The following is an 18237-nucleotide window of genomic DNA, read 5'->3' on the forward strand; positions in this document are numbered from 1 at the left end:
GACAATGAGTCGAATGTTGTGTGTCTGGCTTTACCTGCAGCAGATGTGTAATCCGACCATCATCATCAGCTCCATTGTCATCATGGTCAGCTCCACACCTGGTTCTCCCCAGTTTTACCAACATTATCGTAAGTATACCTTCCAACACGCAAAGTCACAAATTCATGGAAATATTGATCATAATGTGCCAACTATAGGGAGTAAATCATCATGACTCATGAGACGTGTAAAATTTTATCGCTACATGGCCTCACCAGAGAGGTTGTGATGGTGAAGAGAAAATGCATACTTTTTGGGGGTTAAGTTCAGTCAGACTATACTCTCAACTAAAAAAGCTATCAGAGCTGATATAGCTTGTTTATTTTTTGTAACATTCTGTAGTTTCACTGATAAGTTGCCCTGCAGGAATAAAATTTATTCTTCAGGTCTCGTAAGTATATTTGCATGCTATCATCCTTTCCAGAAAACCCTTATTCTCACCAGGGATGTTTCTCATCGCCGTACAGATCGTACGCGAGAGGAAGATGCATGGACGTGTGGACTTGCACACGAATGGGTGGCTCCTTGTTTTACGGCAGCGACTGTCCCTACGCATGGGGAACACCTGAGGTTCAGTGCTGCGTCCGTCATGTTGCGCAGCAAAGGTACCCAACAGTACCATCGGCACCAAGAAGACAGTCACCTATCGCTTTACTTCCCATGAGGAGTACGAGCAGACCCAAGTTAAAAACAACGAAAGTTCCAGTTAGCATTACAGAGGTCGTTACCGAAGTTCTTGTGACGAAGCAGGAATTGCCGACGACCACCAAATCAGCTGTGAGGGCGACAACGCCGAGTCCGACCTTCAGAGAGGACGAAAGTCTGTGGACAGTAGACACTGGGGGCTCCCATAAAAACCTAAGAGTAGACGGTACGCACTCCAAGACAGTTTGTGGTGAAGCACCGTTAGCTGTCCAAGGAAGAGTCGTAGGTGGAGACGACTCAAACTTCGGACACTGGCCATGGCAGGTAAATACAGTTACTGCAAATTGCACTACATATTGGATGCATTCGTAATACAGCCCTTGGTAGTCCATCGATTCATTGTATAGAAGGAGGCGACGCTATTGGCGTTCAGATCAAGTTGGACTCGCACTTTCCCTTTCCTTAATGCACTGCTCCTTTGAGCTGCACGTCGAGAAATGTCTTTGCATTGAAAGGACTGTACATGTACAACTTTGTCTCCACTTAGATATCCATCAGAACGACAAGGGGCAAAGGAAGTGACGATGGCGAACACAAATGTGGAGGCGTTCTGCTCACTGAGAGTTGGGTTGTAACGACGGCACACTCGATCACCCCGTAAGTCACTGGCGTTATTAGGTGCTAGAAATGCTACTAGGTGGTTAGGTCATGTAGAAATCTCACATGCGCCCAGCCTACAACGAGTGAACTTTTTTTAGCTATCCACGGGAGCGCCTGATTGTACGAGCAGGTGACCACGACCAGAACTCTACCTCAGAGCCATTGAATCACCAAGACAGACACGTGGAAAAACTCGTGCTCCACCCAGATTACCAGCGACAGACCTACGATAATGATATTGCGCTGCTGAAGACGAAGACGCCTTTCAAGATGGCTCTAAACGTACAAGCAGTCTGTCTTTACGAGTACCAACCCCTTCCTGGAAAGGGGATTCTCACTGGGTGGGGACAGACAAAGGAAAGTAAGTTCAATATAAGTACTATAAAGATCACTAAACTCCTGTCAAGACGTTATCTAAAGACCATCACACAGTGAAAGAGGGGTTTCACTGTACACCAAAACATGTGTAAGGCTTTGTGCAACCCAAGCGCTTTAATTATTTACAAAGCAGATCAAAGAGCGAAATCAGGGCACCTCTCCCCTTCCTTTAACGCGACAGTAAACGTCACTGAGCTACGTCAATCGGGACCGACGTATCAGAATCCGGTATTTCCCGACTGAGAGACGCCAGGACACGCGAATAGTTCCAAGAGTGACCGGCACCCACCACGGTGGCGCTTCAATCGCTACAATGTTTACATATACGTTGCCGTGCTTCTGTGTCGTTGTCGACCTTCTTATCTCAGAGAACATTTTTCAAAGTTAAATGAACATTCAGAAAGAGATACATCGTTGTTCTTCCATCGGTTGAATGCCCCTTTAGTGTTTGCACCTCACAGGCTTTTTCTACAATGCATTTCATCCACCAGCTTGTCTGCATTTATGCTATTTTATCAATTCCAACTAGAAATCGACGTCCGCATCACGGTTTCGTGGTGAAGCGAAATGAATTATAAATAACGAAAGCAGCATTAATATTTTGACTTTATTAATTTGAATACCTTAGCACCACATCTCTCCGATGATGATACTCCTCAATCATAATCACAAAATAATGTTGTTGCTGTTGTTGTTGTTAATAATTTGACCACCCCATCGCAGTTCTTATGGTTGGTATGAATGAAGATCTACTCAAGATTGCAGAGTCATATTTCATTACGCAGGAATATCTAAAAACAAATGTGCTTTTTCTTTTTTTATAGCTTCTTTAAGAATTTTTTTAAAATCAATTTCGATAATTAGCGGAGCGGCCAGTGTGTAACGGTGGGTGCTAGAGCATCGTCATTGAGAATAACTTTATGGAAATCCAAGGTGTTTTCGAAGCAAGCTATAAAACACGGCGTGTACTTGCTCAAGAATAGCTCCTCCGTGTATTGCGAACGATCCTCCCGCTTTCTGGCGTCAGGTTGTATGAAGAATGAGAACGATGAATTTGCTCATTTCGTTGACAGATGGCAGCAGCGCCTCCGTACTGCAGGAAGTGTCCGTGCCCCTCATAGGTCATCGAGAGTGCAGTCGCCGGTTCCACAACGCCGGACACAAGGAGTCGCTCACAGAGCGGGTCTTCTGCGCGGGATACCTCAGGGGAGGCAAAGATGCCTGCCAGGTAAAATTCTGCAGGAATATAAGAGACCACACCCTAGGTGGTCTCAGCATGCTGCAAAAGAAGCACACGGTAATTAGAATGGTATGCCATAAACGAATAGGAGAACATGGCAATGTCCTCCACGATGCGCATCTGTCGTGCACGGCGGATATTCTATTACTCATCGTGCAATTACGTTCAATAAACAAAACCTCGCGAAGCAGTGGCGTATTTCTTCACGTGAGTGGCCCCTACTAGCTATTAGCAGGAGATCGACTAAGAAACCAACAACCGGCTATTGGTTATTTTATCCGCTGTATGTGTGTCGCTCAGAGTTGTACTTAACGCGTTACTAGTAATCAATTACTTTATTTAGTAATTTTTTAACGTAATCAATTAATTTTGTGAGCAAGGAATTTTCCAGGTAATCTGATTACAAATTTCGGCAATCAATTACTGAGTAATCGATTACATTTTTAACCTTCTGTCAACAATGGCAACCGTTTTCAGCAAGCCAATCTGTTCTTCTGTTCCACCACGAGATCGACTGAAGCAATGACGCAGAGGCCACTGCGACGACCGTCTCTGGTCCACACGTGTCCCATGATAATCTCTTGCAACCGTGACCAACTGGTAAAATAGGTGCAACGCAACAGTAAAATAAGTGACGCTATTGATAAATTGTGCGGGCTGAACATAACAATAGTAACAAAACCAATAGGATGTTCCGATGTTGCTTTAAATGCGTCTATAAATCTGTAATAAACGCGTGTACTGTATAGGTAGTAATTTCCGCGAGGACCTATTTTACGCGAAATTCGCGAACGCCCTTTTTTTCGCGAATTTAAAGTCCCGCGAAATATTCGAAACAATGACAGAAAAATACGAGAACGAAATATGTAAGAAATTTTAGCCAGGACGCTTAGGCAACTTATGTACACGGGGTTGCTTACGCTATTTGACTGCATTGCCTCGCAAAGTGTTCAGTTCGCCGCTGCAACTGGAGACAGTAGTCCAGCGTCCACGTACGAATCCCGCGCGAATGCAGGCGTGCCGTGATTCCAGTTCCTTGTAAGCCTGGATCGTCCATCAACTGTGTATGCACTCCGCTACGCGGATAGGCCTTTGTAGAAGTTGCCGCATCACTATCGAGTGTCAATCGCACCTGCTTGATGCGATGACAAGAATGACGGGGGACAGGGCAATTCGGCAAGGCCGCAGATACAAGCCGAGTTGGACCCCCTAATCGCAGCCCTTTCATTCAGAAGTTCATGCCCCACTTTCATGCCCCACTGCCGCCACCAATTCATGCCCGGATCCCAAAAATTCAGGTATCGGTTCAGGAAGATGGTTTATGGCATTTTATTCGCTTGCGGCACCTGAGATAACCGTTTGGCGCCTCACCTCCATGGGAATTTTACGCCCCCTTCACAAATTCCGGGGGTCTACAGTGACCCCTGTAAAGACCCTTCCGCCGCCCCTGCTGCGCCCTGCACAGGGGCGTGAGTGAAAAACACACACACACACACAATAATATGTGGTCTTCTTAGGCAAATCAAACTCGTAAAAAATTACTCTATTCGTTATTCGCTACGCACAGGTGACCTTCACAGAGTCTACAATATGTTCAGATGCACGGATAAATATGACCGCTCTGCAATACCTCCTTTTATAGAAGAACGGCGGTGCCATTTTCCCAACCTGTACCATTGACGTAGGCAGTGTGGCCTATTGCGAACGATACGCTTCGTAAAACGCAGGCTTAGGCGTCCAAGAGTGTTGCAGTTCATAAGAGTGTATAGGTCATTTACCCATTGAACGCCATTGATGTAACAATACAAGCCACCAGTGCATTGTTATGTTTCAAAGGAGTCTTGGTCAAAAACTGCCCGAAGCTGGAACAACTTCAGGTGTGCGTTAAACTGCAGCACAGCATTCACATAAAAGATATCTCCTTCGAAGGCTGCAAATTTTCACAGCTCGCTCGCCTTTGAAACAAGAGAAATTCTCTAAACCGTACGCGAATACCACGAACTCGTTCTATCAGAGCGGTGCATGTTCGCTAATACGCCGTTCCCCTGCGACATTCAAAGTGCTTAATCAAGCAACACAGAGATGAGCGTCGTTTAAACTAGGTCATAAGGAACTTGGTATCTTCGAAATTATTGTAGCTTGCAGCAGCGCCGCTGTCAAACGCTTGTCGATGCGGTCCCGGTGGATTTCTCCACACCAGAGCTGTACACGTTACCCCAAAAAAGGAACTAAATCCGTTACTTGTTTCTTCGGAAAAATAGTAACTAAGCACGTGACCGTTACTTACAAATAAAAGGAACGCGTTCTCGTTACTCGGAAGTAACGAGCTACTCCTATACGTTACATTTGCATACCAGACAGCAGAAATACGAAAGCATGACCAATCTATATCACTTACATATATAACTGTCTCATGTACACTGTCAACTCGCGTTTCCATTAAGCCCTAGACTAAATGTACACCAAAGAACAGGGTTGAAGGCGGTGATCCACAATAGGGATTTTCAGGAAAAAACGGAATTCATTAACAAGGAGGCCTTCACATGATCATTGACATGAGTTCCCGAGAAGAGAAACAAAGCACTAAACGCCCGCGCAGTGAATACTTGAAAGGAGGAACACCTTGAGTGTGCTGAAACACTTTGGACACCAGAGCAATGAGAAAGGCGTTGCTCTCTGCTTTTCTCTTCGCTGCTTCGAAAGGCTTTTCTCTTCGCTGAGGATTTTTCCGCGTGCTTCAGCCTCGTGGAATACCGCCATGTGCGCGAGGACAACCAGAAATGGCGGTCGTGGTTGGTGACAGTGAGCAAAAAGAAAAATGGAACAAGTAACTTGCACTAACGCGTTACCAATTTTTGTAACTAAGTACGTTATTAGTTACATTTTTAGGACGTAACTAAGTCGTTACTTATAGTTACCAAAAACAGTAACGCGTTACGTACAGCTCTGTTCCACACTCATTCCGGAAAGCAAATACAGAAAAAATAAAGAAAAAGAAAAGATGCAGAAAAATCGAACGGAACTTGTTAATTCATGAATCACAAGTGGGACAGTGATGTTATATAATAGGGCTAGAGGGCAGTTGCTCAACGACTTCGCTTTCTAGAGAAAAAAAAAAGTCCTGCATTACTATTACTTCTCTTCTAAAAATTAAGCCCGGCGTGGATGCATAAAACGGCTCCCGATATACCCTCACCCAAAGAAAGAATGGTCCTTCAATATTCTTTCTCGACGTCCTCAAGTTGTGATTGGGGTTCAATGCATTCTGCTCAAAGTCATGTGTGCACATCTAATCGCAAATTTCGGAGTGACGTCACAAAGTCCCACAAAATCGCTTACGCGGCAAAGCACTCTTTAAAAGCTGAGAGCTTCGTTGGCAACACTGGCCGTCCAATGACACACTCAAGCTCAGCCAAATGGTTCGCTAAAAGGGCTTTCTATTGGCAGCGGTTGCAGGCTGCTGGTAAACGAACTCGGATTGAAAATATATCCAGTCCCCTTCTGCAAAATGTTTCTGTGCTTTCTTCGGCGCAAATCTCAAAAATTGCAATCAGATTACTTGGAAAATTACTTGCTGTGTGTGTGTGTGCGTGCGTGCGTGTGTGTGTGTGTGTGTGTGTGTGTGTGTGTGTGTGTGTGTGTGTGTGTGTGCGTGTGTGTGTGTGGTCCTCACTGTTGGTCATCGTTATTATATTTTCATCAAATTGCCGCGCGAAATGATGTAGAGTGAATATAAAACACGCTAACTGTCATCATCAAAATAAAGTTGTTTTCGTCGTCTTGGCAGGGCGATTCTGGTGGCCCTTTGGTGGCACAAGGCAACGACGGCAGGTGGCGTCTAGTAGGAATAGTGTCCTGGGGAATTGGCTGTGGAAGACGAGGACTGCCTGGTGTTTTTACCAAAATCAGCACTTACGTACCATGGATAAAAAATACCACGTCGACAAATGCATCCCAGGATGTCGTTACAAAGTTAGGAAGCAGCTGATGGCAGTATTCCAAAGCTCCGAGTCCAGCTAAGGAAACCAAGCAAGTATTGGAAGGATAGATATGAATGCCTAACAAGAAGGCGTGCTACAGATAAGCTGTGCATCGAATCTGAATCTACTTGAACGAAAGCCTGTAATTTGAAAAATGGCCTGTAGAGCGGCCTTTGTACCTGCTGAACTTCGTGGGAAAAGTCTACGGGAGGAAGGAAAAACATTCATTAAGATCCCTACGAAAAGGGCGTCTGAAGCAAAATGTCTCGCATCATGTTATTGGGAATGCTGCTTTTTGCAGGTGAACAAAATACTGTCAGCAAGCACAGTCAAGTCAACACCAGTGGCGTAGCTAGAGAGAGGGGGGGGGGGGGGGGGGGGGGGGTTCAGACTTCCCGGAAATCGTACCTTTGGTAGTGTATTTGGGAGAGGGAAACATAGGCGAAATCCTCCTCACCCATGTAAAGTCCGCATAGAACCCCTCCCGAAATATTTTTCTGGTTCCGCCACTGGTCAACACCCAGTATATGGCCCAGTATAATGGTTACCGTACCATACTCTAGTTGTGTGAACATGCCCCAAGTTGCCTTCAACCTGACTGATTTTCAGCAATATAAGATTATGATTATGATAATTCTCATGCTGGCCCGCTCAATAAAATTTCACTGTTTCGCTTTATTCTGTGTTTACACGGTAGCACGTTCACTGTGATGGTGATGGTGACGTGATAAAGAAAGAAAAAATGGGGATGTGAGTTTCGACGAAGTCGAACTCGCTACCCCAGTACGGTTACACACAGAAAGTATACACACAGATGATAGATGATGAACAGAGCTGAAGAGAGATGATGGTGTTCAACATGTAGTTCAAACGTTTCGACGAAGTGAGTGTAAAATGTCGGAATCGCTGAGAGCACATACAGTACACATTCAGCGAGTCATAGAATATCCATAGGCCCGATTCTATGTAGAAAATCTTCAAGTGCCCTCAGCGCCCTGTCAGACAACAGTTTCGCGATGTCGAAGGCTCGGGAGGCCACAGGAGAGAGACGTTCACTGTGATTCACAAATACAGCAGCTGACAGCACTGTCGTAGATTGTTATATATAGCTAATTTTACACGATGTGGCGTTTGATCTCCGAATTGCTACACGCGCTTTCGAGGGTTATCGACGGTGTTGAACTGACTGCATGATGTCGTGTGCGTGAACAACAGCAGAGAGAGAAACAAAAAGAAAGGCTGGTGATCGGATGGGTCGATATAATTTCTACGATGAGCAGACAAACCAAGTGAGATCCCAGAGATCTCAGACGATTCAACTAGCGTGAGGAGATTCAATAGACAGCCTTCCTCAACATTAAGCATCCGAGGGCGTCCACTTCCCTTTTAAGTCGGAGCTTGATATCGAGCTTTGTGCCAGTGCGAAATATAGCTCGATGGGCGCCAAACGTGACGACTGTGAACAAGATGACATAACAAAGGCAGGAAACGTCAGAGTTATTGCTCAAAAGCCGTTGATGCGAGTTGTCCCGGTTTGATCTCAATTCCGGGATCCTGGGATTCGTTGGGGAAAATCCTGACATCCCGGAACTGAAGAATCTGCTGAAGGAAGAATCTGCTTTAGGAAGACAGAAGAGAGAAAGAAAATCAAGAATACAGAAGGGGGGGGGGGGGGCGCAAATTTCCAACTTGTCTCCCCGAAGGTGAAAAGTAGACGCGGGCCCCGGATGTGATGCATTCTGGTGTTACGGAATAACTATTATTATTATTATTGTTTTAATTTTTTAATTCCGTGTTAGCGTCGCGAGGCAACTGTGGCTATGAACGGCGTACAGACGTGGACAGATGGAGAGAGGACAGCAGGAAGGAGTGGGGGACAGGGGGGCTAGTATGCGTCTTGGGCCGACTTCAGAGTGAACTGTGGTGACAACAACAGCTTTATTTGAGAGAGGAAGAGTGGGGAGGTTCATCGCCGGAGGCGATACTCTACCCCCATTGCTGGTGGGGACGTGGGGAACAAAATAATGAGCCCCTTCACAATAAGGATCGAAGACCGATCGTGTCCAGAAATGTCAAAAGAGCTTTGAGCGCAGATCGTTGCTGGGCTGGATTGGGCCAGGGACCAAGCAATTTCGATAGGGAGAAGTGGCGAGACTCCAGCTGACTAAGAAACTCGGAGAGTGCGGTTCGGGGAAGGTAGGTAGTGGGGACAATGAAGAAGGATGTGCTCCAGATCTACTGTGGTGTGTGTGGACAACAGCAGAGAGAGAAACAAAAAGAAAGGCTGGTGATCGGATGGGTCGATATAATTTCTACGATGACCAGACAAACCAAGTGACATCCCAGAGATCTCAGGCGATTCAACTAGCGTGATGAGTTTTGGATAGACAGCCTTTCTTCAACGTTAAGCATCCGAGGGCATCCACTTCCCTTTTAAGTCGAAGCTTGATATCGTGCTTTGTGCCAGTGCGAAATATTGAGCCAGTGCGAGTTGTCCCGGAGGTGACATTCGTCTGGAAAGTCTACGGAAAACCCAGGGAAAACCTCAGACAGCACAGCCGGTGACAGGAATTCGAACCCGTGTCACCTCCCAGTCTCGGCGTGGATAGCAATCATCTAAATCAGTATGCCATGGGAGCTGGTGGAATAACGATATGTTGAGCCTGAACCGATTACAAGACCGATTGTAACCTCATTCGTTTGAAGGACGTCTGTAGCGATTCCCCGGAAGCGAATCCACGTCAACGACTTTCAATGAGAAGCCAGAGTTGACAGAGTAAGGCGGTACTTCCTGCGACTGACACGCACGATCGGTAATTGCGTCGTGCGATCGGCTCTCACTAGAACAGTTCTCCCCCTTGTCACAGTGTACGCCGACCCATGAAAACGCCTGTCGAAAATATGCAGGCCAATACGCTCCAGCAATAAGAGAGTATAGACGCCGGAAGAGTGTGCACCCCAGTACGAGTGCAGAAAAGCAGGATGTAGGAAAGGAACAATCACTTATTAGTGAAACATAATTCCTGCGTACTGTACGCCTTACTGCGAGCTCGCAACATACTTTGATGTGTCAGCATTCCGTATGTTACATTTTGCTCTTTTCCATAACCATCTTTCGTATTGGATGGAGTCGTGGGCTGGCACTTAAAAAAATTATCTCGATCCTGTGAGGGAACCACAAAAACAAGCACTGAAGCACCATGACTCACTCAAGCTGTACCCATCCCAGTAAACCGCAAGCTGCTTCGAGATTTACGGATTTTATCCTTTTCTTTTTCTTTCTTTTTATTTCAATACAATAAAAAATTCATACAAGGAAACAGGACTGAAAGGGCAAGCCCTGTCGAACAGTCCAGAGACACACACTTATACACTTGACACTATACATACGCCTCGTGAAGGATAGCAAAATACACATACGGAAAAGAAATACCTGGAGGATCTAGCAGGGAAGAATTAAACACAAACAGAGGATATCTATGCACCAGTGAGGAAATGTGCCTCATCGGCTTTTTGAAATTAAAAAGGATTGGGATTTGAGCGTAGCTGTAAAGGTAGGAGGTTTCATATTTGACCACCGGAAGAAAAAAAGACAGCGGAAAGCAAAGTTAGTGCGAAAAAGTCAGATAGTGGAAAGTGTTCGCCGAATGCCTTAACGAAGAAGGGGTGATAAAAGTCTGTAGAGGAATCTAAAGCCTGTGCGATGGTGTATAGAAGACAGAGAGAGAGATACATGACGACGATGATATGGGTGCAAGAAAGTGTGCTTGATACAGGCGATTTTGCACCTCGAAAGGTCGTGAATATCAAGAATACGCAACAGGGGGAAAGCAAATGAAACAGACTCACGGGGACTCAAGGAAAAAATTAACCGCGGTGCCCGCTTCTGAATCACAAGTAGAGGATGCATGCTGGTTACCGAGATATGACAGTCCATACATCTCTAAAGCATAAGCAACATGTGAGTGGATGAGGGCATAGTATGCAGTGCGTAACGTGTTAACAGGAAAAAAAGGAGTCTTATTCGGTTGAGGTCGTAAGTATAATTTTACTTCTAACATAATTGATATGTGGCCGCCAGCAAAGGTTTTCGTGTAAGATAATGCCCAAGAACCGAACAACTGAACAAGAGAGAACTGATGTTCTGAGGCTGGAACAACATAGAAGGGACAATCACATACAAGGCCTCAAGTTGCCTAAGAAATTAACGATGAAAGATGGAAGTCACTGAAAAGGTTAGCCAGCTGTAGGACTCGAACCCACATCTTCTGGGTTACCGCTGGCTAACCTTTTCAGTGACTTCCATCTTTCATCGAACAACTGAGTTGCGAGTGATAGCTTTGTTACCAAGATAAAGTAATTTATCAGTGAAGTCAAGAAATTTCTGGGAACAAAACGTAAGATGCTTTCTTTTTTCACGTCAGCAACAAGTCTGTTAGTCTGTCGTCAACAAGTTTGTTAGAAAGAAGCCAGGTGTACAATTTTTGTAACACTGACGTTGCTTTATGATAAAGAGTATGCATGTCTTCCGCCTCGACAAAAATATGGGTATCGTCAGCATTCAAAAAACAAGTGCTAGAGAGATGGTCAGGGTGGTCGTTAACGCAAACCAGAAAAAGGAAAGGGCCCATCCTTTGATGCCTTATGTAGTTGTAAAATATTACTATGTGTGTACAATGGGATAAATTCAAATCATCCATTCAACCTGTCATTATTTTACCCTTCGTACTGCACAGATAGGCACTTTTTCACGGAAATTTAATTCTTCCACCCATATGTAATATATAACGCGAGCGTTTGCGGCAATATTACGGTGTCAGAGAATGGAATGCACACATCTACTTCGGTGAAACAATCATGGCGATTTTCCCTTGTTCTAAAACAAACCTTTGTTCGCCACCAGTGATAACATTGCCATACGATAACATTGCAATGACAACACTGTACCATCTTCGACGTTTCTTTTTCCTTCTTTCTGTTTTATATATATATACAGCATTTGCGTCTACATATTTTGGTCGTTGTCATGGACTTCCTGTCGTCCACTGGATTGCTCCAGACGCTTTGATTCGCTCTCGTATTTTCAGCGTCCTTCATCATCTTTGTATAATGTTCCACGTGCAGTGGGGCAGGGTACCGCACCACCATGGTGAAACACCCCATCTCATCGTCATCATCTATTGTTGTTGTTGTTGTTCGTTTGGTAAGAGTGCAATGTACAATTTAAGAGCAACACATTTTCTTTTTATGAAAATTTAACCTAGACTTTTTTGTGCATATGTCACTCGCGTATTTGTAGCTGCGTCAATTGTTTTGATAATTTGATGTACTTTTCTCAACTGTATACGTGCAATATTTTTCACAGAAATGCCTCTTGTATTACGAAACTAGCCTTATGCTATGGGGCAATAGAGTGTTTTCGCATTCCTTGTGAATATACATATATCAGCAACAACGACAACAACAAATAAATAATGAATGGAATACAATGTAGTGGGACGTTTCGCCGCTGAGGCGATGGATGGATGGCGCGAAGATGGATCAGCAAAAGGGAATAAAGTATGGTAATGATAATTCAAGTAGCAGGAGACGTCAGCTCACTGGCGAAACCTCACACTTCTTTCGGTTCGCGTCAACTAGCTGTATTTAATTTCTGATTGGAGCGCTCCATTCCGGTTATCCAACCGTATTCGAAAAATGACTTTCTTTTTATTGCTCAGAAACACAAAAAATCAATATAGTTTCTAAAGATAGCGTGATACGAAGCATAACTTAAATAATGCTAACGGTGGTTGATTTAGCCAAATTTAGAGCTACATGTATGTGTAATCTTATTTTGACTTCTAGACAAGACTGAAGGACCTCATGTCATAGTCACGATTCATCTGTTGTTGAAGGATGAGACAAGCGCAGTGCTTGACCACATCGCGCTTACAAAATATTACTCAAATCACCCAAAATCCCAGAGCAGGTTCAAGTGTGTTGTCCCCCTCCCCTGGCGGACATTCCAACGCGGCGGCCCTTGTGCTGACGTTGATTTCTTGCTTGGTGCTTCAAAGGCAAAGCTGTCGACGAGCAAACTTTTTGTCCACGTGCGGAGTGCCAGAAAAGATGATTCCCTGTAATTAGGCTTCTCAATTACCTTCGCATTTTCCTCATGCCGGTGTCGCGACATCGTTCTCACGGTGACCCGTGCGCTGATCTTTCATGACACTCGATACTGAACTGAGAGGTCCTGCTCTGTTTCCCACCTGTGCAGTACATGCCACTCATCAGTTGAGCTTGGGAGTGCATACTAGCAAGGACGATGACCATGATGATGATGAAACAAGAGGTGTTTCACCGACCGTAGGAGTTGTGGTACGCTACCGAATTACTGCCTACTCTCAAAAGAGAGGTGGTCGTGGTGGCGAGATTGGCTTCCCATTGTTGGCGTCACTTCTGTGGGACACGTCACCTCTTCAAATTGGGGGGGGGGGGGGGGTCGAAGTAACTTGCCGTTGTTGGCCGCACACGAGTGGGCATCATCACGACTATATAGCAAAAAAAAAGAAAAAGAAAACGGGGGGACAAGAGAGTTGATGACTTCATGATGAGGCAGGATGAACGATACTGATGGGGCGGAGGTGCATTGTGGATGAGAGGTGCACTAGAGCAGTCTTTCCGCGAGGCTCGTTTCTTGAAGAACGCACGAGGTTGTGAGTTCAGACAGAACTACAAGGCATAGCACGCTCTTAGCCAACCGCCATCCCAAATGACGTCGTTCTGCCCCCTGATTGGTTGAAAACGAGAGGCAGACGTTTTTTGTGACACTTATGCAGTTATGTTAATTGTCATAAAAAGGCGTACGTCCCGCGCTCTCCACAAATCAGGAGTGATCACGGTATCATTCTGCGCAATGGTCGGCCTTCAGCGTGCTACGTGGTGAAGTCCTATTCTGCAGAAGGCGGGTCTTGGTCGACGACGCGTCTAACACTTATTTGCTCTCCCGACGAACTCATGCAGCCTCTACACATCTCCAACCTTCATCTTGTATCATCCAACCGGCTTCTTTTTTTTCTTCTTTTTTTTATAGGCGTGACGACGACCACTTCTGTGTGGCCAACAACGGCGAGCCGATCCTGAGCCATTAACCCCCCCCCCTTATTCCCCTACGGTTCTTCTGCAGAACTAACTACCAAAACTCGCAATCTCGCGCGTTTCCTCCAAGAAACGCCTATGACTTGGCAGAAAACCTGTGACTAAGCTAAACTATGACTAACTATGACTAACTATGACTAAGCTAAACTATGACTAAGAAAACCTATGACTTGGCAGGGGCGGATTTAATGGGGCGGGGGGGCGGGGGAGACCGCCCTTTACACGGTTGTGTTCCCTATGTAAAATCCTTATCTCCTGGATGATGCTGTGCCGCAAAGCACGAAATTTCTTAAGACCGACCCCTCCCCCCCCCCTCCCCATGACAGACCCTTAAATCCGCCCCTGTGACTTGGTCACCTACGCAGCGCTCCGTAATCTGAATGGGTGACACCTTCCTTTTGGTCCTCTTAGAGATCTACAACCAATCATGGAGGGATGGCCAAGTCCCTGCTCGGTGGAAGGAGGCCCTAGTGGTCCCCATACTGAAACTGGGAAAACACCCCTTGGATCTGGCGTCTTTTCGGCCTGTCAGCCTTACCAGCTGCCTAGGCAAAGTACTAGAGCGCATGGTGCTGCACAGGCTCGAGTGGTGGCTTGAGAGAAGTTGCTCACTACCAGCTCAACGTATTACAATGTGTCACCCTTTTGAAGTCGTCGGCGTCGACTTCGCTGGACCTACGGGACCTAGTCGTACCAAAAGGGATACATTTTCCTGTTTACATGTGCCGTCATCAGAGCCGTGCATATAGAACTGTGTGAGGACATGTCAGCGAACAAGTTTATACAGGCGTTACGGAGATTCACAGCTCGTAGAGGAACTTGCCATACAGTTTATAGCGATAACGCAAAGGCTTTCAAGAGAGCAGCTAAAGAACTTCGCGCGCTATGGAATGTAATGAGAGCTCCCATAACTCAAGGCTATGCTCCATCAGAGCAATCCAATGACGTTTTATAGTAGAGCAGGCTCCGTGGTGGGGTGGCTTCTATGAACGGTCAATACGCTCGGTAAAATCCGCCATTCGAAAGACCCTATCAAGGACAATTGTATTCGCTGAGATGAACACATTGCTCACTGAAGTGGAGACTATGATTAACTAAAGGCCGAACACGTACGTCTATAACGAACACACAGAGCCCACGCTATTGACACCAGCAGACATGATTACTGGCGTTTCTGTTTCTGTTCTGATCTGTTTTTCGCCAGGAAATGTCAGGCTTCCGTAGTTCCATGGATTCAGTGATGGATTTGGTCTCTTCTGTTAAGGAAGCGAAAGCCCGGAGACAAATTGTGATGGCTGTCTTCTTGGACGTCAAGCAGGCGCATGACACCGAAAGTCACCCCGGTGTTCTTCATGCGCTGCTCCGGTCTCAAGTGCCCGTGAATGCGCTTGCATGACTGCCCGACTTCCTGAGACAAAGGAAAAATTTTGTCAGAACAGGCGAGGGTGACACAAAGAAGACTCCTGTACCGCAGGGTATCCCCCAGGAAGTGTCTTAAGCCCGTTATTATTTAATATTTCATTGTTGACCTCAAGGAATGTCTACCGAGGAGAGTAAATATCTCCATATATGCGGACGATGTGTGTATTCGGACTGTCGGAAAGTCCTGGCCGGCAATTCAACATCGGTTGCAAAGAGCACTGGACGCCACCAACAACTTCTTGAAGGCGGGATGAATATCTCCACAAAAAAAAAAAAAAGAGAAAAAAACTTACTCGAAGAGAGATGCAGAGATTCCAACTTCGGATTGGCGACTGCCCCCACCTACAAGTCAAGTTTCACAGGTTCGTGTGCGTTATCCTGGACCGCAACCTCTCGTGGAGAAGGCAGTTGACTTCATCACCTCAAAGGCTCAGCTCTGGGGGGATGTGATTCGCCACTTTGTCGGTGTGCGCTGGGGCTGCACTGAGCGGGATCTTCTTGTGCTCCACAAACCTCTGGTTCGCGGCTCCCTGCTATACAGCTTGCCCGTATTGCACGGAATATCAGCCACGTCTGAACACAGGCTTCGGTGTACACTGGCACGCAGCCTGCGGACGTGCCTTGGTGTCCCGCGCACCGCTGAGACGTGTATGGTGATCGCCGACGCCGGAGAAATACCTATCGATGTCCTCCGCCGAAGAGAAACCATACGACACTATTTACGGTTGCTCGCTCAACATCGGCGCCACCCTCCGGTTCAAAAGCTACGTAGGCGGAAGAACAATAAACTCTCGCTATGCGTTACAGCAGCATCTGGCAACATCCCTGGCCGTACTGTTGCCCCGATCGCCCCTTCAGTGGCACCATGGACACTGCCGAGCCCATCCCTCTCGACACACATCCCCGAGCTCTTGGGTCCAACTCCAAAGTGCCAGATCCCCGTTCCTGTTCTCAAGCAATCTACTTTGGAAATTATAGATACAAAGTACAGAGGCCGCACGGCTGTGTTCACAGATGGTTCCGTCTACGTCGGATGGCTTCTCTGCTGACTTTGTCATACCGGACGAGTCAATATCATGTGGGTTTCGCCTGTCACATCGCACTTCGTCGACCTCTGCGGAGCTACATGCCATCTTGCTATCTCTAAAGTCTGTCGTGAACTACCCTCCTCGCTCCTGGGTGATATACACCGACTCAAAATCAGCCCTGCCGTGTGTAGAAAGCATGGGCATCCGCGGTGCTTTGGCCCCGGTGGTAGTGAGTATCCTGACGGTGCTCAAGGTTCTTGGGGAACAGGGACACCGGTTGACTTTATAATGGGTCCCCGGCCACACTGGCATTCAGGCCAACGAGGAGGCAGACTTGGCGGCGGCTGCGGCCCACGGTATCTCCAGAGCCGTGCGCATTATCCTCTCCAACGGAGATAGACGCTTCTGCTTGTCTGCGTTGGTGTCACACTTGACCCGCCAGCAATGGCGTCATGACATTACACAATGGTCGCTCCTCCATGCAGTGGACCCGTCATTATCGTTCAAAACGCCACGTGGCTTACCTCGCACCTTTACGTCACTTCTGCGGCGCCTACGACTCAACGTCGCCTTCACCCCTGTGTTCCGGGTTAAGCTGGTTTACAGTAACACGGCGCTGATGTGCCCAGCTTGCCACATCCCAGCTACGATCCTCCATATCATCAAGGACTGTGACCGGTACACGTGTGAACGACGGTTGTTTCGACGCCAACTTGAGCTCCTTGACTGTAGACCATTCAGCTTGTCCAAGGTACTTTGTCCATGGAGCTCCCCTGCGCATCAGTGCCGGGCTCACTTTTTGCTTTCACGCAAGCCACTGGACTCCTCGAGGAGCTCTGAACAGAACTCCGACCTGTCGTCGCTTCGCGTTCGCCATAATTCATCCTCTCATATTAACCTCTGTGAAGTGGGGTAGGGTCCTGTGGCCACCACGGGGAAACATCCCATGTCATCATCACTTCTCCTTCATTTATTATTGTTGTTGTTGTCCAAGAAACGGGCCTCTCTGCAAAGACTCCTCTAGTGCACCTCTCATGCACAGTGCACCTACGTCTCATCAGTACCGTTCATCCTGCCTATACACCCTTCAACTCGCATATCCCCCTCCTTTTTTTTTTTTTTTTTTTTGCTATTGTCGTGACGATGCCCACTCGTGTGTGGCCAGCAACGGCGAGCTATTTCGCCCTCCCCTTAACAGTGTGGGTTACACAAGTGAAATGGGAATTAAACACGCAAGCACAAACGACAGGTGAGGCATACACTGCTAGCACTCACCGCCCAGCCGACAGGAAACGCGCTATACACATGCATAATGGCTGCCGACAACCGCTGTTCCCTTCAGCCGACGAACGGTAACTTCCCCTTGACTTCCTAGCGAAAGGCTCAAAATACCGCTATACTTCACGATATCACTGGCTCTAGACCATCTGGAGCAAGCCAGTGGTGGCAAGAGCTCCATAAATAATTGAATACCCTAAAGGTGTTGCACATGGTTATGAGAAAGGCCAAGGGGGGGGGGGTATGTTTAATAGAGTGAAAAAAAAAGAAACCGGAAATGCCAGCCAGGCTATTGCCAGCTTGCTATTCCGAAAAAGAAACTGAAAATAAATAAAAGGAAAGAAAGGGAAAGGAACTGAAAAATAAACAAATAGAAAGATGAAGAAAGGAACTGAGAACAAGAGAAATAATGGAAAGGAAAAGATGA

General features: G+C 46.5%; 1 protein-coding gene across 1 annotated transcript; it reads left to right on the forward strand.

Moving 5' to 3' along the window:
- Positions 1 to 4: 4 nt before the first annotated feature.
- Positions 5 to 7296, forward strand: LOC135385000 (serine proteinase stubble-like). Its single transcript, XM_064614177.1, has 6 exons — positions 5 to 128; positions 464 to 1008; positions 1232 to 1341; positions 1443 to 1705; positions 2796 to 2950; positions 6750 to 7296. The coding sequence occupies exons 1-6, from the start codon at positions 5 to 7 to the stop codon at positions 6948 to 6950; spliced, it is 1398 nt and encodes a 465-aa protein (XP_064470247.1). The 3' UTR covers positions 6951 to 7296.
- The last annotated feature ends 10941 nt before the right edge of the window (positions 7297 to 18237 follow it).

Source organism: Ornithodoros turicata, chromosome 2, assembly GCF_037126465.1.
Source record: "Ornithodoros turicata isolate Travis chromosome 2, ASM3712646v1, whole genome shotgun sequence".
NCBI classification, from domain to species: Eukaryota; Metazoa; Arthropoda; class Arachnida; order Ixodida; family Argasidae; genus Ornithodoros; species Ornithodoros turicata.

Excerpts from the sequence above, each read along its gene's own strand:
- LOC135385000 (XM_064614177.1), top strand. The coding sequence starts at position 5 with ATGAGTCGAATGTTGTGTGTCTGGCTTTACCTGCAGCAGATGTGTAAT. Across the intron at positions 129-463 it reads CCAGTTTTACCAACATTATC|AAAACCCTTATTCTCACCAG; the intron begins GTAAGTATACCT and ends CATCCTTTCCAG. Across the intron at positions 1,009-1,231 it reads TCGGACACTGGCCATGGCAG|ATATCCATCAGAACGACAAG; the intron begins GTAAATACAGTT and ends GTCTCCACTTAG.